We start from the raw sequence: 20,466 nt of genomic DNA on the forward strand, positions 1-20,466 counted from the left end.
CCATACAAACGTCTACACAAAGAGCCAAAACCACACGTTCTGTTTTTCAGTTGTCTAATTAAAAACAAACCAGAGCAGCATTCAACTTGCAAGCTGATGAGAGCACCACCTGTCTGATTTTCTTACAGCTGTCAGAGGCAAATATTAGATCCACCTCCCAGATTTTTACCCCAACTAGAGCCGGATTGTGTCTGTATTCAAAATGGGTTAGTTGTTTTAAAGGGCCCTTTCCTTCTAAGAAATACATTTTTTTAAATATTTACATATGTTTTTCATATTTATATACAGGTGAAACGATGGCAACCATGATCGAATCATTAAAAATTATGTTTTAGTGATGGCACAAACCTTTTCAGAAGAAGCACTGAAACAAAATATTTGCTTTAACAGAAAGATCGAGTTCTTCTATATATATAGAGAGAGGTCAAAGAGACATGGGTGTGGGAAAAGAATCAGAATTCAAATTGCTTTAGTTTAAAATCACACTGATCTACACTTTGTGCATTTCCAAACCTTGCCTCTGTATATCTACCCATAGTAAATAGATACAAATTTTGTGGGAGCACTTGCATCTTAAATCTTATGGACGTGTGTGTGCATATTTATACACTGAGGTTGGAAAGGAAAAACGAATTTAAGATCTCCATTTCAAAATGTCATAAGGCAAAAATGCTGAAAATCATTTGTCTACATTGAAACATTAAATGCAATATTTTAGGTTCATTGTGGTCTCTATCCTTGCAAGTCTCCTAATTTTTGCAAGGTAAGATAGCAGGCACAACATGACATGACCATCGCTATTTATAGAGGTGCGGGTGACAACTGGTACCAGTGGGGCCTCGGGCATAGCACAGAAGAGTTTCCCCATGCAAAATGTCACAGAAACCCCCCTCTCTCCCCCAACACACACATCTGTCAGCCTCTCAGCTTCCAAATCCACTTCTCCAATCCCATATAGACTCATTGATCAAGGCAAGTATCTAAAAGCAACATTTAAGCCGGCAACTTGACAGTCAAGGTCACTGTCTGTCGATTGCCACCTGTTTTCCCTAATGGTAGCAGTACCTTCAGCAGTGATCTCAGTCATGGTGGTTGGAGAAAGGAAAAGGCAGGCGAAAAGTTCCCGTCAAGTGGCACTTTGAGGAATACTTTAGAATTCGAGAACTCTGATTTGGGGGCTCTGGGTGAAAAACCTGAGGGCTCTTCGTTTTCCTGGCTGTTTCTGCTGGCCCTTTGTTGTCCTGTTGAACTCCGTCTCTTCTCTGCAGAGTTCTCCCCCTGGAAACAACCTGAGCCCTTTCCAAGCCACACTTGTGGCTCAGTCAGAAATATCAGCTTCGAACAAAAATAGCCTCATCTCCCTGGGACTCTTCAGCACTTTTTTTTTTTTTTTTTGGCACTCTAGGGGAACACACACACACACACACACACACACACATACACACACCAGCTCTCCAGCCCCAAAGAAAGGGGGGGAAAAAAAGAACAACAAAATAACTAAAAGTACTGTCTAAACCTCCGCAGTTTTCCTAAGATAATTACAGATCTTGGGGGTCTATGTCAGAAAACATGAAATAAAGACTTGAAAGTAATCTTATCTGTGATAGCTCAGATTTATTCTTAGTGCCCTTAATGCTTAGAACATTCCTCTTCCCTTATTTGGTGTAGGGAGGGTCCTGTAATGTCTACCAGAGGCAAAGGGGAGGAGAGTCTTCAGTCATTTTCTCCAGGTGGATTCCCTATTGGTCTACATCCACTTAGCAAGTGTAGTCATTTATACAGGGCCACACTTAAAGTTGCAACTATTAAATTCTGAGGCTTCCTTATAGGCGATTAAGATTTTCCAAACCCTGGACAGCAAGAAATAGGTAATGTGAAGTTAGAGTGACCCTTAGGAACTGATGAATTAGTGGATTTTTTAATTCTCTCTCATACCTTTGTGAACACAAAATATCTGAACTTATCTATGCAGTAAAAAAAAGGGAATGTGACCTAAAGTTTAAGATCTACAGCCAACACTGCAGTAAGAGGTTTCAACTTTTCCCTACCTCAACTTCAAGAAAATAAAAGACAAAGGATCATAGCAGCTAACAATTAACCAACCCTGATGATTAGCATTTCACCTTCCCACTGCCAGACAGGTGTTAATGAGCAGAGAAATATTCAATAGTTGGTAGTAGGAAGGGGAAGGACAATCAAAGGGCATGGAGAATCACAAACTGCAGCCAGTCTGAACAATCAAGGGGTGACTACACTTTTTTTTTTTATTTTTATTCTCATACTCAACCTAGTAAATGTTTGTAGTTTCAACTTTTAGCCTTGACTTGCTGCTTTTGGTTGTCACAATCCCTTGGATGTGAATGGTACTTCCGAGATCACAAGGCGATGTATGTTGTTTTAATTTTGAGGACTCCAAAGAAAGCCCTGACAGCTATTTCCATAGGAAATGACAGATCTTCCCATATCAGCACTTTAGTATTTCCTGCCTCAATTCCTCCCACCATAGGTGGTGCTCGCGTACTTGCAGAATAAGGAAGTTAAGCCATTTTAACTCACAAAGAGGAAATAATCCCAGGTAACATCCAGTTTTATACAAGACCCTAAACCTCAAACGAGGCATAGAGGCTTTGGACTACAAGTCTGCTACCTTTCCCATGTGATGAGACTTTGTGGCAGGCTCTATCATCTGCAGCTATTGGGGAACACTACAGATGAGGTCACCTGGAGATGGAAAAGATGCAAACTCCTGACAAGCCCCTTCCTGGAGCACTGGGTTGGTGCCTCTAAGAAGAGTTGGAGGTAGCTTAAAAGCAGAATTCTCTTCACTACGCCTCCAAAGGTATCGCCATTCAATATCGTCACGGTGCTTCCAAATTTAAGACAACATAGTGCTTCCCAACTCCACTTGTCAGTCAGTCACTCTCACTGTGGTTAACTGGGAAAATGACAATAAATAATCCTGTTTGTAATTCATTAAGAATTTACATGGGTCAGGGCCTAAGCGAAATTAGCTAGCTTTGAGCAGGAATAAATCACAATTACAAACTCCTACTTAATAAGAAGTTGAAATAAGAATATAGAGCAAGAATACTAAGTTCCTAGTGATTGATGTTGCTCTTAAATCCCCCATCACTAACTTCGTGCCATACATACTAGAAGAAGAAAAAAAGAGTAAAAAAAAAAAAAAAAAAAAAGTACTCTAGCGAATAAACATGTTTGCAAGATAATAACTTTCTAAATCTCTCTGTTGGATGAGTTGATGAATCTTATTAGACATTAAGAAACTGGTAGATTTCTCATTTTGAAAAGTTATTACAACTTTCAAGTTATGTGAAGCCAAATTAATGAGAGCTATCTTTGAGTTTCAAGTGGAACTCTCTGAAGCTTTCCAAAATCAAGCAACTGGCATTTTCCTAAAGGTAATATATCCCATTCTTCAGGACACTCAAAAAATAAAACATTACAAGCAACATATCTGCCTTTCTTTAACTTTTTTTTTTTTTGGTCTTTCTTCATTTGTAAAAGATTTTCATTTTAAAGAACTCTTACCAATCTGCTGGGATCCTTTTTTTTTTTAATATTTATTTATTTATTTATCTGAGAGAGAGAGAGAGAGCCTATAGTTGCGGGGGAGGGGGTGCAGAATCCTGAAGCAGACTCTCCTCTGAGCACGCAGAGCCGGATGTAGAGTCGATCTCACAACCCTGAGATCAAGACCTGAGCTAAAATCAGGAGTCACCTGATTAACCAACTGAGCCACCCAGGAACCCCTCACTGGGCTCTTCCAACATGACCTAAAGAGCAGTGGCTCTCTCTTCTCAGTAATAGCTTCTTGGATTGGTGGGTAGACATGTTAATGATTGAATTGCTGTCTCTGATGCATTATTAACTGACAGGTCTTTATAAGTCAATCGTAAGCCATGAAATTTTGTTCTCCTACAAAATGTTCCATTTAGACCAAACTGCCTCTCCAACTTCATTATACTGGTCATTGCTCCTTGTGATTTTTTTTTTCTTTTTAGATTTTATTTATTCATTCATGAGAGACACACACAGAGGCAGAGACACAGGTAGAGGGAGAAGGAGGCTCCCCTTGGGGAGCCCGATGAGGGACTCGATCCCAGGACCCTGGGGTCACACCCTAAGCCGAAGGCAGATGCTCAACCACTGAGCCACCCGGGGACCCCTGCCCCTTGTGATCTTCACTCAGTATTCTAAATATTCAAGTTAGTAGACAAAAAGTATTCTTCTTTAGATAAATGTTTTTTTAAAAATCTGGCTGCTCTTGTCAGCTCTTGTCATAAACTAAGAATCAGTAAGACATAAGACATATATTGCATTTGGCCATGAACGAAATATTTTGATTGAATTTCAGAATGCAAAATGATCCAGGAGACAACCAGAGAAGATTTGATGATTTTTGGCTTCCACCGAAAAAAATCATAAAATGCAACAAAGTAAAACTTTCAAAAAATCATTTTAAGACCATACTATGTTATCTTGTTCTGTGCTACTATTTGTGTTTCATGAAGTAGTGTGGGAATAATTGAGAGAAAATGGTTTATTTACTACCAGTCACCTATTTCTCAAGGGATGGAGATATTTGAGAAAAAGCAGTCTTCAGGATTACTTCTCAAGATCTTCTATTTCTTAATTTATGGATATGAACAGCTTTTATGTGAATAACCTATACATGAATTGGTGCCAAATAAAAAATAGGGGATCCCTGGGTGGCTCAGTGGTTAAGTGTCTGCCTTCAGCCCAGGGCGTGACCCTGGAGTCCCGGATCAAGTCCCACATTGGGCTTCCTGCATGGAGCCCGCTCCTCCCTCTGCCTGTGTCTCTGCCTCTGTCTCTCTCTCTCTCTCTCTCTCTGTGTCTCTCATGAATAAATAAATAAAATATTTTAAAAATAAATAAATAAATAAATAAGGTAATAAAAGACTTTGTGCAATATTGTACACTTTTAAAAATATTATACACTTAGCATGTAAGTAAATCTGTGGGATAACTAATTGGGATCAAAGTGCTTTTAACTTGGATCCCAACATAATCACAGGCATAACTTTTATGTGACTTTAAGTTTTCAGGCTCATTTTAGTACAAAACAAAGGTAAATAACCAACCAGAATGATTTTTTTAAAAGGGGGGGGGAGGTAGGGGATAGAGATCATAATGTAAGAAAGTTTGATATTTGCGCTAAACAAAATGCAAGCTACTGTTTCACTGCCTCAGTTGGAAGTAGCTTATGAGGGGAAATATACAAAAAAGAAATGCTTTACTTTTAGCTTTGTAAGTGAAGAAAACACTAGCAAAACACAACCTCGATATAGAAAGAATAAATACTGGCTTTTTAAACCTTAGAAGGAAGAAATATAAAGGAAATAAGGACATTGAATGTGAACTTGAGAACCATTTGATTATATTTGCTTTCATCTGACCTTGAAATCCCATCACATGACCTAGAAATTCCGCTGAAGCCCTCACCTGATAAACTTAATCTTCAGAATCACAAGAAAAGCCTCAATTGGACTATTAGTTCATTGATCTTACTTCATCTCAGCGCTGCTGTTCACTTCATTTTGAATTATTTTGTGTTCTCATTGTGTCATGGAAAATCTCATTCCATCCTCATGATTTCCTTTAAATGGCCTGTGCTCATTTCTTTAACCAAAGGTTGAAAGTCTTTCCATAGGTTTGGCTTACCATCTAATTATTTACAAACTGTGTAATCCAGCTCGTTTCAAATGACAGAAGGCATTCCAGTGCAATTAAAAACTTTCCTCTCTTTGACTCTGACTCATGAATAGCTGAGTCTCCAATATCAGGCTTCTTTCCTCGCATGCATTTGACATTGCCAAACATTCTCTCAGAAATTTGCCCACGTCAATTCAATCTTCAGTTAACAAAGGCTGTGGATACCCCTTCCTTCTTGAGGGTTCTATTCTCTGAATTGCTGGCTTCTGTTCACTACCACTTCTTTATAAGGATCTTTATAAGGATCTGTGACATCCTGCAGTGGGTGGTCCTGTGGAGTCCATAATTTGGATTACTGTTTTCTGCTCCGCAGTTTATCACATATGACCTGCAATCTGTAGTCCTTGTCACTATTCAAAAGCAATTTTTCATTTATACTTTTTAATTTCCTTATAAAAGCTTAAGTAACTCTTTTTATAAAAGATAATATCTGCTGATTAGTTCTTCGATACAAATTTCTCTTCCCCTAAAAATAATTTCAGTGAGCATTTCCATTTGCTAACTTGGGTAAAATGCACATCATCCCCTTGATTTTTACATTTTGATGTTTTTGCATTATCAACAATGTAATCTGTCATATCTGGTTTATCATTATTGCATGCTAACTAGATCCACTCACTTTCTGAACTTGGCTATAAATAAGGAAATAACTTGTACTCATTATTCCATGCTCAATAAACACATATATTATCTCTTTCCTCTGCCCTCACACTAAGCTAGGTTCTAGTTATAAGACACCAAGATGAGTAAGACAAGGATTTTGTCTTCAAGGCGCTCAAGGTCTAGTAAGAGAATGAAAAAGATACATTACATTATAATGCAATGTGGTAAGTTCTAGAGTACAGTGAACCCATTGGCATAGAACAGGAGCTTTAATGCAATAGGAAAGACTTAAAGAGGGAAGGAAATGCTGTTTTGATGTGTAAAATTATTTAAATAAATAGTAGATTGGGGACATACATCTCAAGTAGAGAGATAACTAAGAAAAACAACTCAGAAAAAAATTATAAAGGTTTACATATAATGAAATAGTCCAATAAGATTTGGTCACAGGGTACTTGGAAGGAAGCTACAGAAGAAATGAGACTGAAAAGTCAGATACTTAAGTGTCTTACAAGCCATGCTAAGGTGTTTGGACTTAATTTTAGTTTAGAATGACATTCAAGTGTTTTAAGCAAAAATATAAAATGATCAAATTTATGGTTTAGAAATACTGGTTTCAGCAACAAAGTGAACATCACAGTTTCCTTAAGATAACTTCAGGGAGCCTTAGAAATAGAAGCCAGATTACAGAATGTGGGCAAATGAGAGATCATAACATAAAATGAGAACCCAAAACATGCTTCAAGGAAGCTTATGTGAAAAGCATAAGAGTGAGCTAATCAACAATTAGAGAGAGATACAGCATTAAGTAGGAGGTATTTTTTGAAGATCAAAGAGTCTTGATCATGTTTATTCTCTAAGGAAAGGGATACAGGAACGAGGGAGGAAAGATTAATGATATAGGAGAGAGAAAGGACAAGGAACATAGAGAAAGCTTTAAGCAGATGGAAGGGTAAAATTAGAGCTCATGTGGAGAGTTTTTTTACAGAGAAAACAAAATTTTAGGGAAGCAGAAAGAATTAAGTTTGGGAGAAACATAGACAAGTTTGGTGAAAGGGAAGAAGTAGAGGAATTGATGCCCAAGGGCATTATTTTCTCTAGGAGTCAATGTCATCTGCTGAGAAATGAAGGGCTAGAGGCTAAAGTGACAGCTTAAAGAGAATTTGAAAGGTTTCAAAAAGCTGAAGAGACAAAGAGAGGCAGCTTCTTAAGAACTGTAAAGTTCTACTGAGAAGTCTGCTGGGCTTAGAGATCATAGTTTTTAGCAACAAATCCAGATTCATATCAGTTAGAGTCATAAGAGATAAAAGCAAAATGAAGCCCAAATACACTTCTTAAATAAAATTACATCAGACTCACGGTCCAAGGAGGTGCTCTAGATTAGTGAACAGGTCTTCTTCATGGGGCTATTTAGAAATTCAGGAAGATGGCAGCTCTGTCATCCTTACATGGCTTCCCTCACCATGTCATTCTGGTCATTACCCCTCTAGCCAACAAAATGGCAAAAGGCTTCAAGGCTGTCTGGGTCAAGCCTGGAAGTGACAGGGAACACTGCTGCTTCTCTACCATGGTGAGAACTTGATTCTAGTTCATACTTAGCTTGCAAGGGGTAGAGCTGGGGCTGGCAGTGACATCCTACTAAATCCTTCCTACTAGGAAGGAAATCTCTATTGAGTCCTCCATAGCCAGATTTGTTGGACTGAGCATTGGAGCCAAAAAGTAGATGATCGGACTAAAATCTCTTGGGCAAGTGTGGTCATCAAGAAAAATTTTAGCTAAAGTTCAACCAATGCAAGGATGTGGCAAGAGCAGTGCGGAGATGACTGTCTTAGAGAAAATGCATGATCTAAAAGGCTCTTATTTTAAGTAGTGTCTAAGGATTACAGTGCATATTTATAAATCAATCCTTTTGCATTCCGAATGTGGATTACCCTTAACTTCTAAACACGTGAAGAGTTGCAACATACTATGAATATTTATGTGAATGAATAACAAAGACATACCTACCAAGAATTAAAGCATTTCAAGTGACTGGATGTGAGGGCATTTGACTTACATTTTTATAAGCAGTTTTTAAGCATCTGTTTATCCAAATCTCTTCTCTCTCCCTCCCTCCCTCCCTCCCTCCTCTCTCTCTCTCTCTCTCTCTCTCTGTCTCCTTTTATTTGGGGGAGGGGAGTGTACAGCCACCTGAATGTACCCCTGCAGAGTATTTCATCAATTCAAATTAAAGATGTATTTTACAGTTGTCACTGATATATGACTTTGAGAATATGAACTGCTGTATAAATGTTAAATGTTCCCATCCTCATGAAAATCACATTTCACCTCAGAGCTGTGTCTGGTTTTGCTATTCATTATTCATTTGAAGTCAGAGTTTTCCATTTTCAATATTATAATTAATTTGAATATTATTAAATGTTGTCACAACTGGCAGATTGTCACTTTCCTTGACCTCCTAACATGTATCCGCTCTCATTCTAAATACTTGATTTTTATTCTTAATCTCCTTCAAAACAAAGCAGAACCATTTGCTCTATGTCTCTAAAAATTGCATTTAACAAAATAGATCTGTTCCTCTTTCCTCACTCCTTTTACCCTTTTATTTAACAGGAGTTATTTTCTGTCTTACACGCCCCCAACTGTGTCAGCCTGACCACCTGAAAGCCAATGCATGTAGGATTTGCATTAGGAAAAAAAGTACGTGTTTTGTCAACTTTACATCCCACACGGAAATCGTGGGCTCTAAGTTTAGAATAGAATTTCAAACCAATATAAGTGGCACTTCATGCTGGGAACAAATTGGAGTTGTGAAAGACACCGGGGATTTAAATTCAAGTTGTCTTAGTGTGGTCAATAAGTAGAATAGAGGGTTGGATATAAGGAATAATGTAGAAAGTGCCCTCCTCCCAAAAGGTATCACCCAGTCGGGAAGCCTACTGTCTACAAATCAAAGGCTCAGTCCTATCATTTAGAAATGGAACTTGAAAGTTTTCTATTAAAAGGCAAATAACAGGGATCTCTGGGTGGCGCAGCGGTTTGGCGCTTGCCTTTGGCCCAGGGCGCGATCCTGGAGACCCGGGATCGAATCCCACATCAGGCTCCCGGTGCATGGAGCCTGCTTCTCCCTCTGCCTGTGTCTCTGCCTCTCTCTCTCTATCTCTCTGTGACTATCATAAAAATTAAAAAATAAAATTTAAAAGGCAAATAACATTTGGAATACAAGATTAAATTAGTGATTGGATGGCACGTACCCATCACAGTCACAAAAGTTATGTTTTTGAGGATTATGCCCTTTGCAGAAACTACATATTTATCATACCATTCTCTTCCAATAACCTGGATACAGTCTTGAAACTCCAACACAATATTCTATACAGCCACTACGGTTTATCCTGGTTGGCCCCGATGCTGAACTTAATTGCCAGGATCTTAAGAAGGGAGTCAGAAGGACAAATTGAAAAGGTTGTGACCCCACTGAAAGGATAAATTGGGGACCTTTCCAACGTCAAACTTCAAGAAACCCTAAATTCAGTTTAGGGGCTGCTGTTCCTCTGTGTTCATAAGTGCTCAGCATTATAATCTGCAGAGACAATCAATTCTGACAATTCACTATTTCATTGGAACTGTAAAAATCAGCAGTTACTTCAGCTGGTTCAAATTAGAAGGATATATAATTTTGTTTTTGCTTTGGAAATGTTGTGGACGACAGACATGTTTGATTTAGTCACTGATTACATTTACATTCTGCTGTAATGGATTAATCTAGCAGCATCATACTTTTTGTTTTTAACAGAAAGCTTAAAGGGGAAGGAAAGGAAAAGGAAAAAAAAACATTATAAGAAAAAGATTATTAAGCACCTATTCATTGGTGGGACACTTATTTCAAGTGGAGTTTGTTTAGAAGTTTCTAGGACATATGCATTTATTTATAGTTTCAAAGATCTTAAAAATAATTAAAGGCTAATTTTGTCATTTTACAGAGGAGAGAACTTAGAGTCAAGAAGGCCAAGTGACTTGCCCATATTTACAGGAATTCTTATTAACTGAAAAGCCTTAACTAGAATCCAGCTGCCCTGATTCTTAGCCCACTGCTCTTTACATTGCTCCTTGATGTTTTTTTTTTCCTTTACCCAGTCCTGAGATTTGAACCAAAATCCTACTTATCATAAATTGCAATTCCCTTCTGTTATTCTGAATCCTAAAAAGAAGTAGATGGTTTTATATGTCTTGAAATCCAGAGATGTGAATAAATATTACCAGTACTTTCTTCATTTTTGAAGTCCTTTTTTATCTATATATTTGCTTCATTATTTCCCACTTTATGAAGACATTTTCCATATGGAGAGGCAAGCTATGAGCATGGTTATAGAAGACCTCACATTCATTGAGATCAATCAAGATTATAACCTCAGAAGAAAGAGCTATCTTTTATTAATATCTATATATAAAAAATATAGAGATAGACCCTAAGTAGTGACCCTTATTACCTCCCTACAGCATATGCACATCTCCCAATCAATTTCTGTGACCAGGAGAATAGACCTATATTTACCTCCTCACCAAAGGATGCAAACAAAAATCTTGTCACTTCATTTATCTCTAGATGATGAGCAATACTCTCAATCTAGTCTCTCTCTATATATATTTATAATCTATATATCTATAGTCTATTTATCTATAGCCTACATACTTAGAGTCTATGTGTGTATATATATATATATATATATATATGTATGTATAGTCTATATACATGTATAATCCTGAGCTTAGAGCTAAGTAATACATTTAAATAACCTATGCTCATTTACATAATGGTGAGGAAAAAATAATCTCTTTAAAAGGAAGAAAAAGAAATAGCACATGGTTGTCCCTGGTCCAGAACATCATACACAGTTTGGGAAAGAGCAAGGACTAATTTATTGTTTTCAGTTCTCTTGAAAAAAATACACAGGAATGCTACTGTCCCATCTTGAAATTATAGTCCCTCTATAATCCTCAACTTCTTTGTATTTTCCTCACCTATATGATTTCCTGATGATTGGTCATACCTTGAGGACCCCTTTTGTCATACAGTCTGTCAAGTAGGGGCAATGTTTTCTCTTGTGCCTCAGGGTCTGGAGAAATACTGGAGCATCCTGATTTCTTGTTATCTTTCCCACAGGAGAAATCTCCCTTTTCCAAAATGAATGCATTTACCATACTTCTTTTTTCATTACCATCCCTTTATGTGCCAACAAGCCCCCTCATTTATTGGCAATTTTAGCACCTACTTCAATGTCTTCTCCATTTCTATTTCTGTCATACATCCATGTAAGTGCTGCACAAAGCCATAGTGGAGACTGAGGCAAAAGAAAAATGTGTGCCCCTCAACACACTTATCACAATAACCCTCTATATTTGAACCAAGCAGTAAATGGTAATAAAAAAAACATGACTATGGATAGAGCTCCCCAATGCCTAGTCTGTTTGCACATCAATGTCTACTCCCATAAATCCACACAGTACATGACACAGCTCTACAGGGGCCTAGGAAAACTGCAGGCAGTTTGGAAACGATTGTGTATATTAATATAAACAGTATTTGAACATCTGCTATATGCCAGGAACTGTGCTAAGCACTTTTCACAGATTACCTCATTTAATCCTAGGTGTCTTCCCCAATTCTCTCTAAGCTTCATTAGAGCAAGGACTCTGTAGATCTTCCCCCCATAATTGTGTTACCTAGCGTAATGCCAGCCCCTTGATGTGAGTTATAATAGTAACAGTATAAATATCGAAATAGAACTATAAACGAACTTGGATAAAAAACTTCAAATGGCTTACTGCTTTCCCAATATTTGCTTGAAATCTTTAAGATCGGATAATTTTGAATGGTTTTATGTTTATGAAGAGGATTTCCTAATTGAATCAGAATATTTATGTTGAACAAACTTAACTCAAGAAATTGGATTCAGTTTCAGTGGCTTTAAACGACATGGAGATTCTTCTTTATTTTGGTATAATGGGTTTATACATGAAAGGTATAATGGGTTTGGTATAATGGGTTTATACATGAAAGGTAATTCCACTTCTAGTAAGGTCAGATAAGGTAATTAGTACCAATTCTCCCACCAAAGACAACAAGAAAAGCTAGGCAAAATATTTTTAAAAGCCTGTATTTTAGAACTGATAAAACAATGGAGATTAGTAAGCCATGATCCAGTGCGGATGGAGGCTCAGGTTATGGCTAAGGCTCTCATAGGTTAAGGTTGTCTTTTTTTTGAGATTATTTGTTATTTCAGAAGGGGCAACTGTAGATTAGGCTTAGCTGCACTTTGGATAGTCTTCAGGCACTAGGAAAATAGAGATTTGGAGTATAATCCCTTATACTCACACACACACACACACACACACACACATTCACATATGCACACACAAATGGACTTGCTAAACACTGAAAGGCTATACCTAGGAGTAAAGAGTGAATTCACGATAAGACCCCACAGGGACTGCACTTCAGCCTCATGTAATATTAAATCCAGAAATTGTATTAACATAATTTTGAAAAGCTATTTTTCCTGTGATACATAGCCAAAATGATGATGATGGTGATAAGCCTCTTTGGAAGAAGATGATATCCTGGGTCACAGATTATTTCTACCAGGTATTTGCAAATATAGTCAGAAGACATACTTGGGGTACCTGGGTGGCTCAGTCAGTCAAGCCTCTGACACTTGATTTCAGCTCAGGTCATGATCTCAAAGTTGTGAGATGTAGCCCCGTTTGGCTCCATGCTTAAGATTCATTCTCTCTCTCTCTCCCTCTCTCTTCCTCTCCCTGCAACCTCCAAAAAGGAGGAGGAGGAGGAGGAGAAGAAGAAAGAAGAAGAAGAAAGAAGAAGAAGAAGAAAGAAGAAGAAGAAGAAGAAGAAGAAGAAGAAGAAATACTTAAAAAATACACAAACAGTAAAGACAGAAGTTAACATGAGCTAGTGATAAACAGACTCCAAAAGCCTCTGATATTAGGGATATTGATATCAGATACTGACTTTAAGATAAATATGCTTACAAGGAGATAAAAGACAAGAGTGAGAATTTTTTAAAGAGAATATAAATCTCTAAAAAATGGAAATCCTAGAACTGAACAACACAACTGAAATTAAGAATTCATTTGATAGTTTTTATAGAGGATTAGTCACAGCCAAAGGTCAATCACAAAAATATTTCCAGACTAAAACACAGAGAAAGGGCTGGAGAATACAAATGATATGGTATAAGATAACGGTGGTTGAAAGAATGTTATTAGGTATGCAGTCATAGTCACAAGAAGAAAAGTAAGCATGTGAGAATATTAGAACAGATACTGATTATATAAAACATTAGCAATGATGCTTTTTGGTCTTCGAAATAGAGAAAGAATTCATTACATTTTTAAGATGGCATACAGTATTCTAAAATCCTTGAGTCATTAAGAAGCAGAATGAAAATAATTATTAGTATGAGGCTTTGGTAAGTGAACAATATTGCTTTATCTAAAGATCACTGAAAGAATCTTAAGGATGCATATTATTCAAGCTAATAGAAGAAGAAAAGGAATTTTAAAAAAAAAACTTAATATGAAACAAGTCAAGAAAGGAGAGAAAAAGAACCCGAAGCAAGAAGGACAAACAGAAATGACTAAAGATGGTAAAACTCAAAAGTACTGGTAATTACATTAAATGTAAAGGAACAAATTGTTCCACTTAAAAAATAAAGTCAGACTGGATTATAAATGAAAAGTTCAATGACGTGTTGTTCATTAAAACACTCATTTGAAATATAACAATACAGAAAAATGAAAAGGAAACAGATTTTAAAGATGTCCTTTGCAGTATCAACCAAATAAAGCAGGAATGACAATATTATAATACCAGACAAAACTAACTCTAGCAAGAGATAAAGAAAGGGACTACCTAATGAAAACAAGTTATAATGTACTAGGAATAGATAACAATATGAAATTTGAATGTACTCAAAAACGTGTCTTTATATAAAGCGAAAATATACATAACAGTTTGAGGAAAATAAATAAATCCACACATATCTCACCAAATGATTGAAGGAGAGGACAAAAAGAAGATCAGAAAGACATAAAAATATAGAAGATTTGAACAATAATCCAGTACAGCTAAAACTGCAGAATAAACATTCTTTTCAAAATAAAACATATATATATTAAATTGTTCCTGTGCTGACCTATAAAGTAAATCAAAAACATTTAAGAGAACTAAAATATATATCTTTTATTTTACTAGTTTATATTTATGCTAGTATATTTTATTTTATTGTTTATATTTATGCTAATAATCAATAGCAAAAAAGATCACTAGAAAATCCTTCCATTCTCAGAATTTAGGAAATGTAAGTTATACACTAGTCAAAAAAGAAATTTAAATGAAAAAAATTAAAATATCTTAAGCTGATGATACCGAAGAAAAAGTATGCATAATGGGAAATCTCTAGCTAAAATGTATACATAAAAAGAATGAGAGCTAGATGTCCATTTTGAGGAAGTCAAAAAGAGGATAAGAGATGAAACAGACAATGGAGAAGGAAAGAAAAACTAAAGAGAATTTAGGACACTAAGAAACCAGAAAATGAATGTAGAGAAGTTCAGGAGAGCCAACAGTCTGTTCTTTAAAAAGAATAATAAATTTAATAAATCCTTAATAAGACCAATCAAATACAAAAAGAAAAAGAAAAAATAAGGTGGGAAGGAAGAAGAAAGAGAAATAATCAGTATCAGGAAAGAAAACAATGACATAACTGCATATCCTACAGACATTATTAAAACTATGAGAGAATATTGATTGAGTGTATGGCTGGATTCGTTCCCCAGAGCTGCCATAACAAATTAGCACTAACTAGGGGGCTTGGAAGTATTATTTCACAGTTCCTGAGATCCACAGTCCTAAATCAAGCAGGGTTGGTGTTTCAGAAGGCTCTGAGGTCGAGTTTGTTCCTCAAACTCAAGGGATACACGAGTTTGTGAATCGCTCCTAGTTTCTGGTGGCTGCTGGCAATCTGTGGTGCTCCCTGGCCTGTAGCAGCATAACTTCAGCCTCTACCTTCATCTTCACATGATAGTTTTTTCTTCTTTGGTTCTCTTGTATCTGTCTGTGTTGTTGTTGTTGTTGTTGTTCTTTTCCTTTCCTTATAAGGGCATTTATCATTCAATGTGTGCCCCCCACCCCCAGTTCATCCAGTATGGCCACATCTCAAAATCCTTCACTTAATTATATCTACAAAGACCCACTTTGCAACTAAGGTCATATTCACAAGTACTGGGGGTGAGAATTTGAACATATCTTTCTGGGAACCACAATTCCACCCACTACACAATAGGTTTGAAAAATTCTATGAAATGGATAAATCTTTTGAAAAATACAAATGATCAAAACTATCAAAGGAAGTACAGAAAATATGAATAGACCAGAAAATAAATGAATCCATGATTTAAATTCTCTCAAAGAGAAAACTCTAAACCTAGGTATTTTCTCTGGTGAATTCTATCAAATGTTTAAATATACACAAATGTCAGTGTTCATGCAAAATCTTCCAGAGAATAGATGGAGAATTATCACTCATGACAACCTTGACATCAAATCAAACATGAACATCACAAGAAATAAAACTTATAAGCTACTAAATTTCTTTTTTAGTAAGAAATTTAGAGAGAGGCAGAGACATAGGCAGAGGGAGAAGCAGGATCCCCTGATGTGGGACTCAATCCTCAGACCCAGGATCACGCCCTGAGCCAAAGGCAGAGAGATGCTTATTGCTGAGCTACCCAGGCATCCCTATGCTACCAAATTTCTTCACAAATATAAATGTAAAAATCCTAAAGAAAAAATAGCAAACCATCTCAAACAAAATGATGAAACACCCTGACTTATTTGGGTTGACACAGGAGTATAAATTTGGTTTAATAGTAGCAAATCATTAGTGTAATTCATCACATTAACCAAATGAGGGACAAAAACCCTATGACCATCTCAATATATATAGAAAAATTATTTGATATAGTAATATATTCTTTTTCTCGAGTATAGTTGACACAGAATGTTACATTAGCTTCAGGTGTACAACTTAGTGATTTGACAAGTTTATACATGATGCCGCACTCAACACAAGTGTAGCTACCATCTGTCCCATTACACTGCTACCACAACATCATTGACTGCATTCCTTATGCTGTGCCTTTTATTCTGTGATTTATTTATTCCATTACTAGAAGCCTATGTCTCCCTTTCCCCTTTCCCCTTCACCCCTTTTGTCCAGCCTTCCATCCTTCTCCCCTCTGGCAACCATCAGTTTGTTCTCTGATTCTGCTTTTTGTTTGGTTATTCATTTGTGTCTGTGTGTGAGTGTGTGTGTGTTTCAATTCCACTTATATGTGGAATTATATAGTATTTGTCTTTCTCAATTTCACTTATTTCACTTGGCACAATATTCTCATGCTTCGATATATGTGTGGGTAGTGATAATATTAAAGATCTTCCTTAATCTGACAAATGACCACTATCTAAAACCTAGAGAAAATAACTAATCATGAGATGATGGAAGTTGCTTTTATGCAATTGGGAATAAAACACAGACATTTTCACTCAACATAGTACTAGAAGTGGAGGTCTTATCGCTTTTAAGAGATAATAAGATGTGGAAAGATTTGAAAGGGAGAAATACAACCATCATAAATCATAGTTTTTAATCCATACTAAACAACACAATCACAGTTGATGTGACTGTGCACATAGAAAATACAAAATTATCTCTAGATAAACTATTAGAGATAGCAAGTTATTTTAATAGGTAAACACTGCTAAAACCACTTTTACATTTGGTAAAACCAGCATTCATACTGATTCTAGTCTCAAGGACATACCCAATATAAATACAGGCACGTTTACCCTAAATGTCCAGAGAGATTTGTTCAAGAGTGATCCTGATAGTATTCTTACTAATAGCAAAAATCTGAAAACCAATCCAATACTCATGAACAGAAGAACTGATAAATTCTAGTATATTTATATAATGGGTTCCTATCCTGGGAGGAAATTTAACAAACTACAACTCTGTGCAACATCATGGATAAATCTCACAAGCCTAATGTTGAGTAAATAAAGCCAGACATGATAAAAGAAAACATAATGTATAGACATCGTTCTGTTTATATAAATTTTAAAGTCAGGCACATGGAAATTATAATATGAGAATACATATTATATGTATGCTCAGATGGACAATGATCAAATAAATCATGGGAGCAATTGTCACAAATGTTAGGAAAGAAGTCAACCTTTCTGAAGAATAAGATCATTATTGGGGGTGCTGTATAAGATGCTGGTGCTGTTCTATTTTTTGATCTGAGTGGTGGTGACAGGAGCATTTACTTGCTTTGTGTTAAATCACCAATATATATATATATATATATATATATACATATATATATATATATATATATATATGTATATCTTCCTAAATGTGTTTTCTGTATATACCATACATTTCACAATTGTAATGGTTAAAACAAAAGAGAGAAGACGTTTTCCAATTTGACCAGGGGCATCAAGAAAGCTACTAATGGCAACAATTTATACAGGGCCAGGATTAAGATAAAATGAATGAAGCACTCACCCGGGATACAAAATTTAAGGGAGGGCCAAAGAACTCACTAATCAAAAGTAAATAATATTGTAACAGAATATTTTAAAGAATTAATATTGATGCAAAAAATGTATTATGAACAGCATATCAAAATGATAACAGCAAATAACAGATATGAAGATAATATTAATATGGATGAGGCACTATTTTAAGTGCTTTTATGGGTATTCACTGTTTTGATCTACATGGAAGCCCAAGAGGTAGGTGCTATAGTTCCCTTATTACAAATAAGGAATCTTTGAAACCGGAAAGTGGCTATTTTCCCAACATCATCCAGCTGGTCCATGGCAATGCCCAGGTCCAAACCCAGTGCTAACTCTGGAAGCCATGCTCTTCAGAGCAGAACGATAGTAGCAAATGAGGTCAGGTTGTGGCAGCTGCTGGTATCCCTTGATATTAGTCTGATTCCTTCCATGGAGCATATGCCCTCCACATATGTTTGTAAGTGATTACTGTGTTTGGAGGGAGGACAAAATTGAATGAGAGTCTTAGGGAAATCAATATAATTTGGGATCTTATAAAATCTTCATGAAGCTTCTCTTCTCTTGATCAAGTGTGAAACCCATGGTATGAGATATTCCAAGAAGCCAGGAAAAACCTCCCAGAGTTCTCCCAGTCAAAAGATTCTCATTTGCACAATTCATGCTACTCTTAGACTTCCTGTGAGGATTAGGTCCAGTAAACTTCATATTTTATATATATATATATATATATATATATATATATATATATATATATATCTCGAAAAAATACAGCTTCATATTGATTAATTCAAAAATTACACCACAGTACAGTGTTACATGTTAAAAGCAGCTTAGAAAATCATGAAAGTTGTGATCCAACTTTCCATCCAGGCCCTCAGGATCCATCCAGGGCCTGGATAAGGATTATATGGCCTGAGGTTTTATTTACCTTCTGAAATACTCATTAACCAAACATCATCAATTAGACTGTAGTCTTCTGTTACAGTAAGCTCAGTGTGAGTCAAAAAAAAAAAAGTCAGAGAATCAGTTTAGTGAAAGCATATAAAGGAGCTGAAATTTCAAAGGAGTTTCAAAAACTAATGACTCTTAGCTCCCCCAAGGTGCAACAGTATGCTTGGAAAATTGAGAAAGAAACAGAAAAAAAAATTAGAGAACAAAATAATTCCAATGAATATTAATGAGAGATGGGCACTTTTCAGGCAAAGCTTTGTAGGTAGGAAGGAAATAGAATTTGTGAGAGGGTAAATTTCAATAAACAGTTATTTATAGATATGGGAAAATGAGTTCCACTGAATTTCAATCCTTAAATGGTGACAATGTCCATTTTTTTCAAACAAGTCAAACTTTTTGAGAAATAAGGCTTGCTATAGGCTGCCAATATATCTCACTAGAACATGAAAAATGTCATTAAACAACCACTTTTAAAAATCTTTCCTAAACAGCCAGTTTGATGGTTTCACAGAGCCATAACTCTGAGTCTATATCCTGAATCTTACAAAATGCCTTTAAGTATTTAGCCATCTTCTTCTGTTTTTATGAAACTATGACATAAACTATCACCGAAGACAAATGATAATTCCGCCTCAGGAGTGCTCTGTGCTGACAATGATGGAAGTAGAGCCAAGCAAGTGCACCGAGAAGCAGAGCTGGAATTCCCAGCGCAGAGCTAGGAAGATGGTGAGAGAGTCAAGGTAAGACTCCAAATATCAGGGTGCCTGGGTGCCTTACTTAAGCATCTGACTCATGGTTCCAGCTCAGGTCATGATCTTGGGGTCCTGATCTTGCAGTGCTGGGATTGAGCTCTACCTTGGGCTCTGTGCTCAGATGGAGTCTGCTTCCAGTTTCTCTCTCCCTCTCCCTCTGCCCCTCCCCACTGTGCTCTCTTGTGTGCACTCTCTCTCTCTAAAATAAATAAATCTTAAAAAAAAAAAAAAGACTCCAAGTATCAGTTTCAGTGGGGAAAAAAATTAGAATTAAGCGTTTTAAAGAGCCATGGTGGAAAAGTCACCATTTTCAATTCTCAACTTAAATTAGCGACCTGTGTAGCAAATTTCTCTGAGGCTCATTTTGAAAAATTTCGAATGAAAATTAATAGAAAAAATGTCAGGTCCCAAACTTTAGAATAATCTTTGTGATACTCAGTTGGGTCCCAAAGCCTTTCAATTCATCTCCTCCTCATTATTTTTTTTGTAACAAAAGGAGTTATTTTTGACTGTTAGTGTTTCTATGCAACCATCTTTGACTGTTAAAGCCAGAGATGGATCTGTCAGAGCTGTCAATATCTTTCTGTGTTCAGGATTTCAGCCTTTCATCTGAACATATAAATGTAGAGCTTTTGTGCTTTGCAGGTTTGTTTTTTCATGAGCCCAAATGCAAAAGAAACTGAGCTAAGAATGGCAGCTACAACTCATCTGACAAAAAAAAAAAAAAAAAAA

General features: G+C 36.4%; 1 protein-coding gene across 7 annotated transcripts in view; it reads right to left on the reverse strand.

The window, feature by feature from the left end:
* Positions 1-1,295, reverse strand: part of TRDN (triadin) — a 368,093-nt gene extending 366,798 nt beyond the window's left edge. For all 7 annotated transcript variants that reach the window (XR_008662524.1, XM_055310519.1, XM_055310523.1 and 4 more), the window contains exon 1: positions 1,066-1,295. Coding sequence is in view for 6 of the 7 variants with exons in the window: in XM_055310519.1 (XP_055166494.1) it covers positions 1,066-1,087 (22 nt within the window). In the remaining variant the exon portion in view is untranslated. The remainder of the gene's footprint in view (positions 1-1,065) is intronic.
* Between the last annotated feature and the right edge of the window lie 19,171 nt (positions 1,296-20,466).

Source organism: Nyctereutes procyonoides, unplaced genomic scaffold (genome assembly GCF_905146905.1).
Source record: "Nyctereutes procyonoides isolate TBG_1078 unplaced genomic scaffold, NYPRO_anot_genome, whole genome shotgun sequence".
NCBI lineage: Eukaryota > Metazoa > Chordata > Mammalia > Carnivora > Canidae > Nyctereutes > Nyctereutes procyonoides.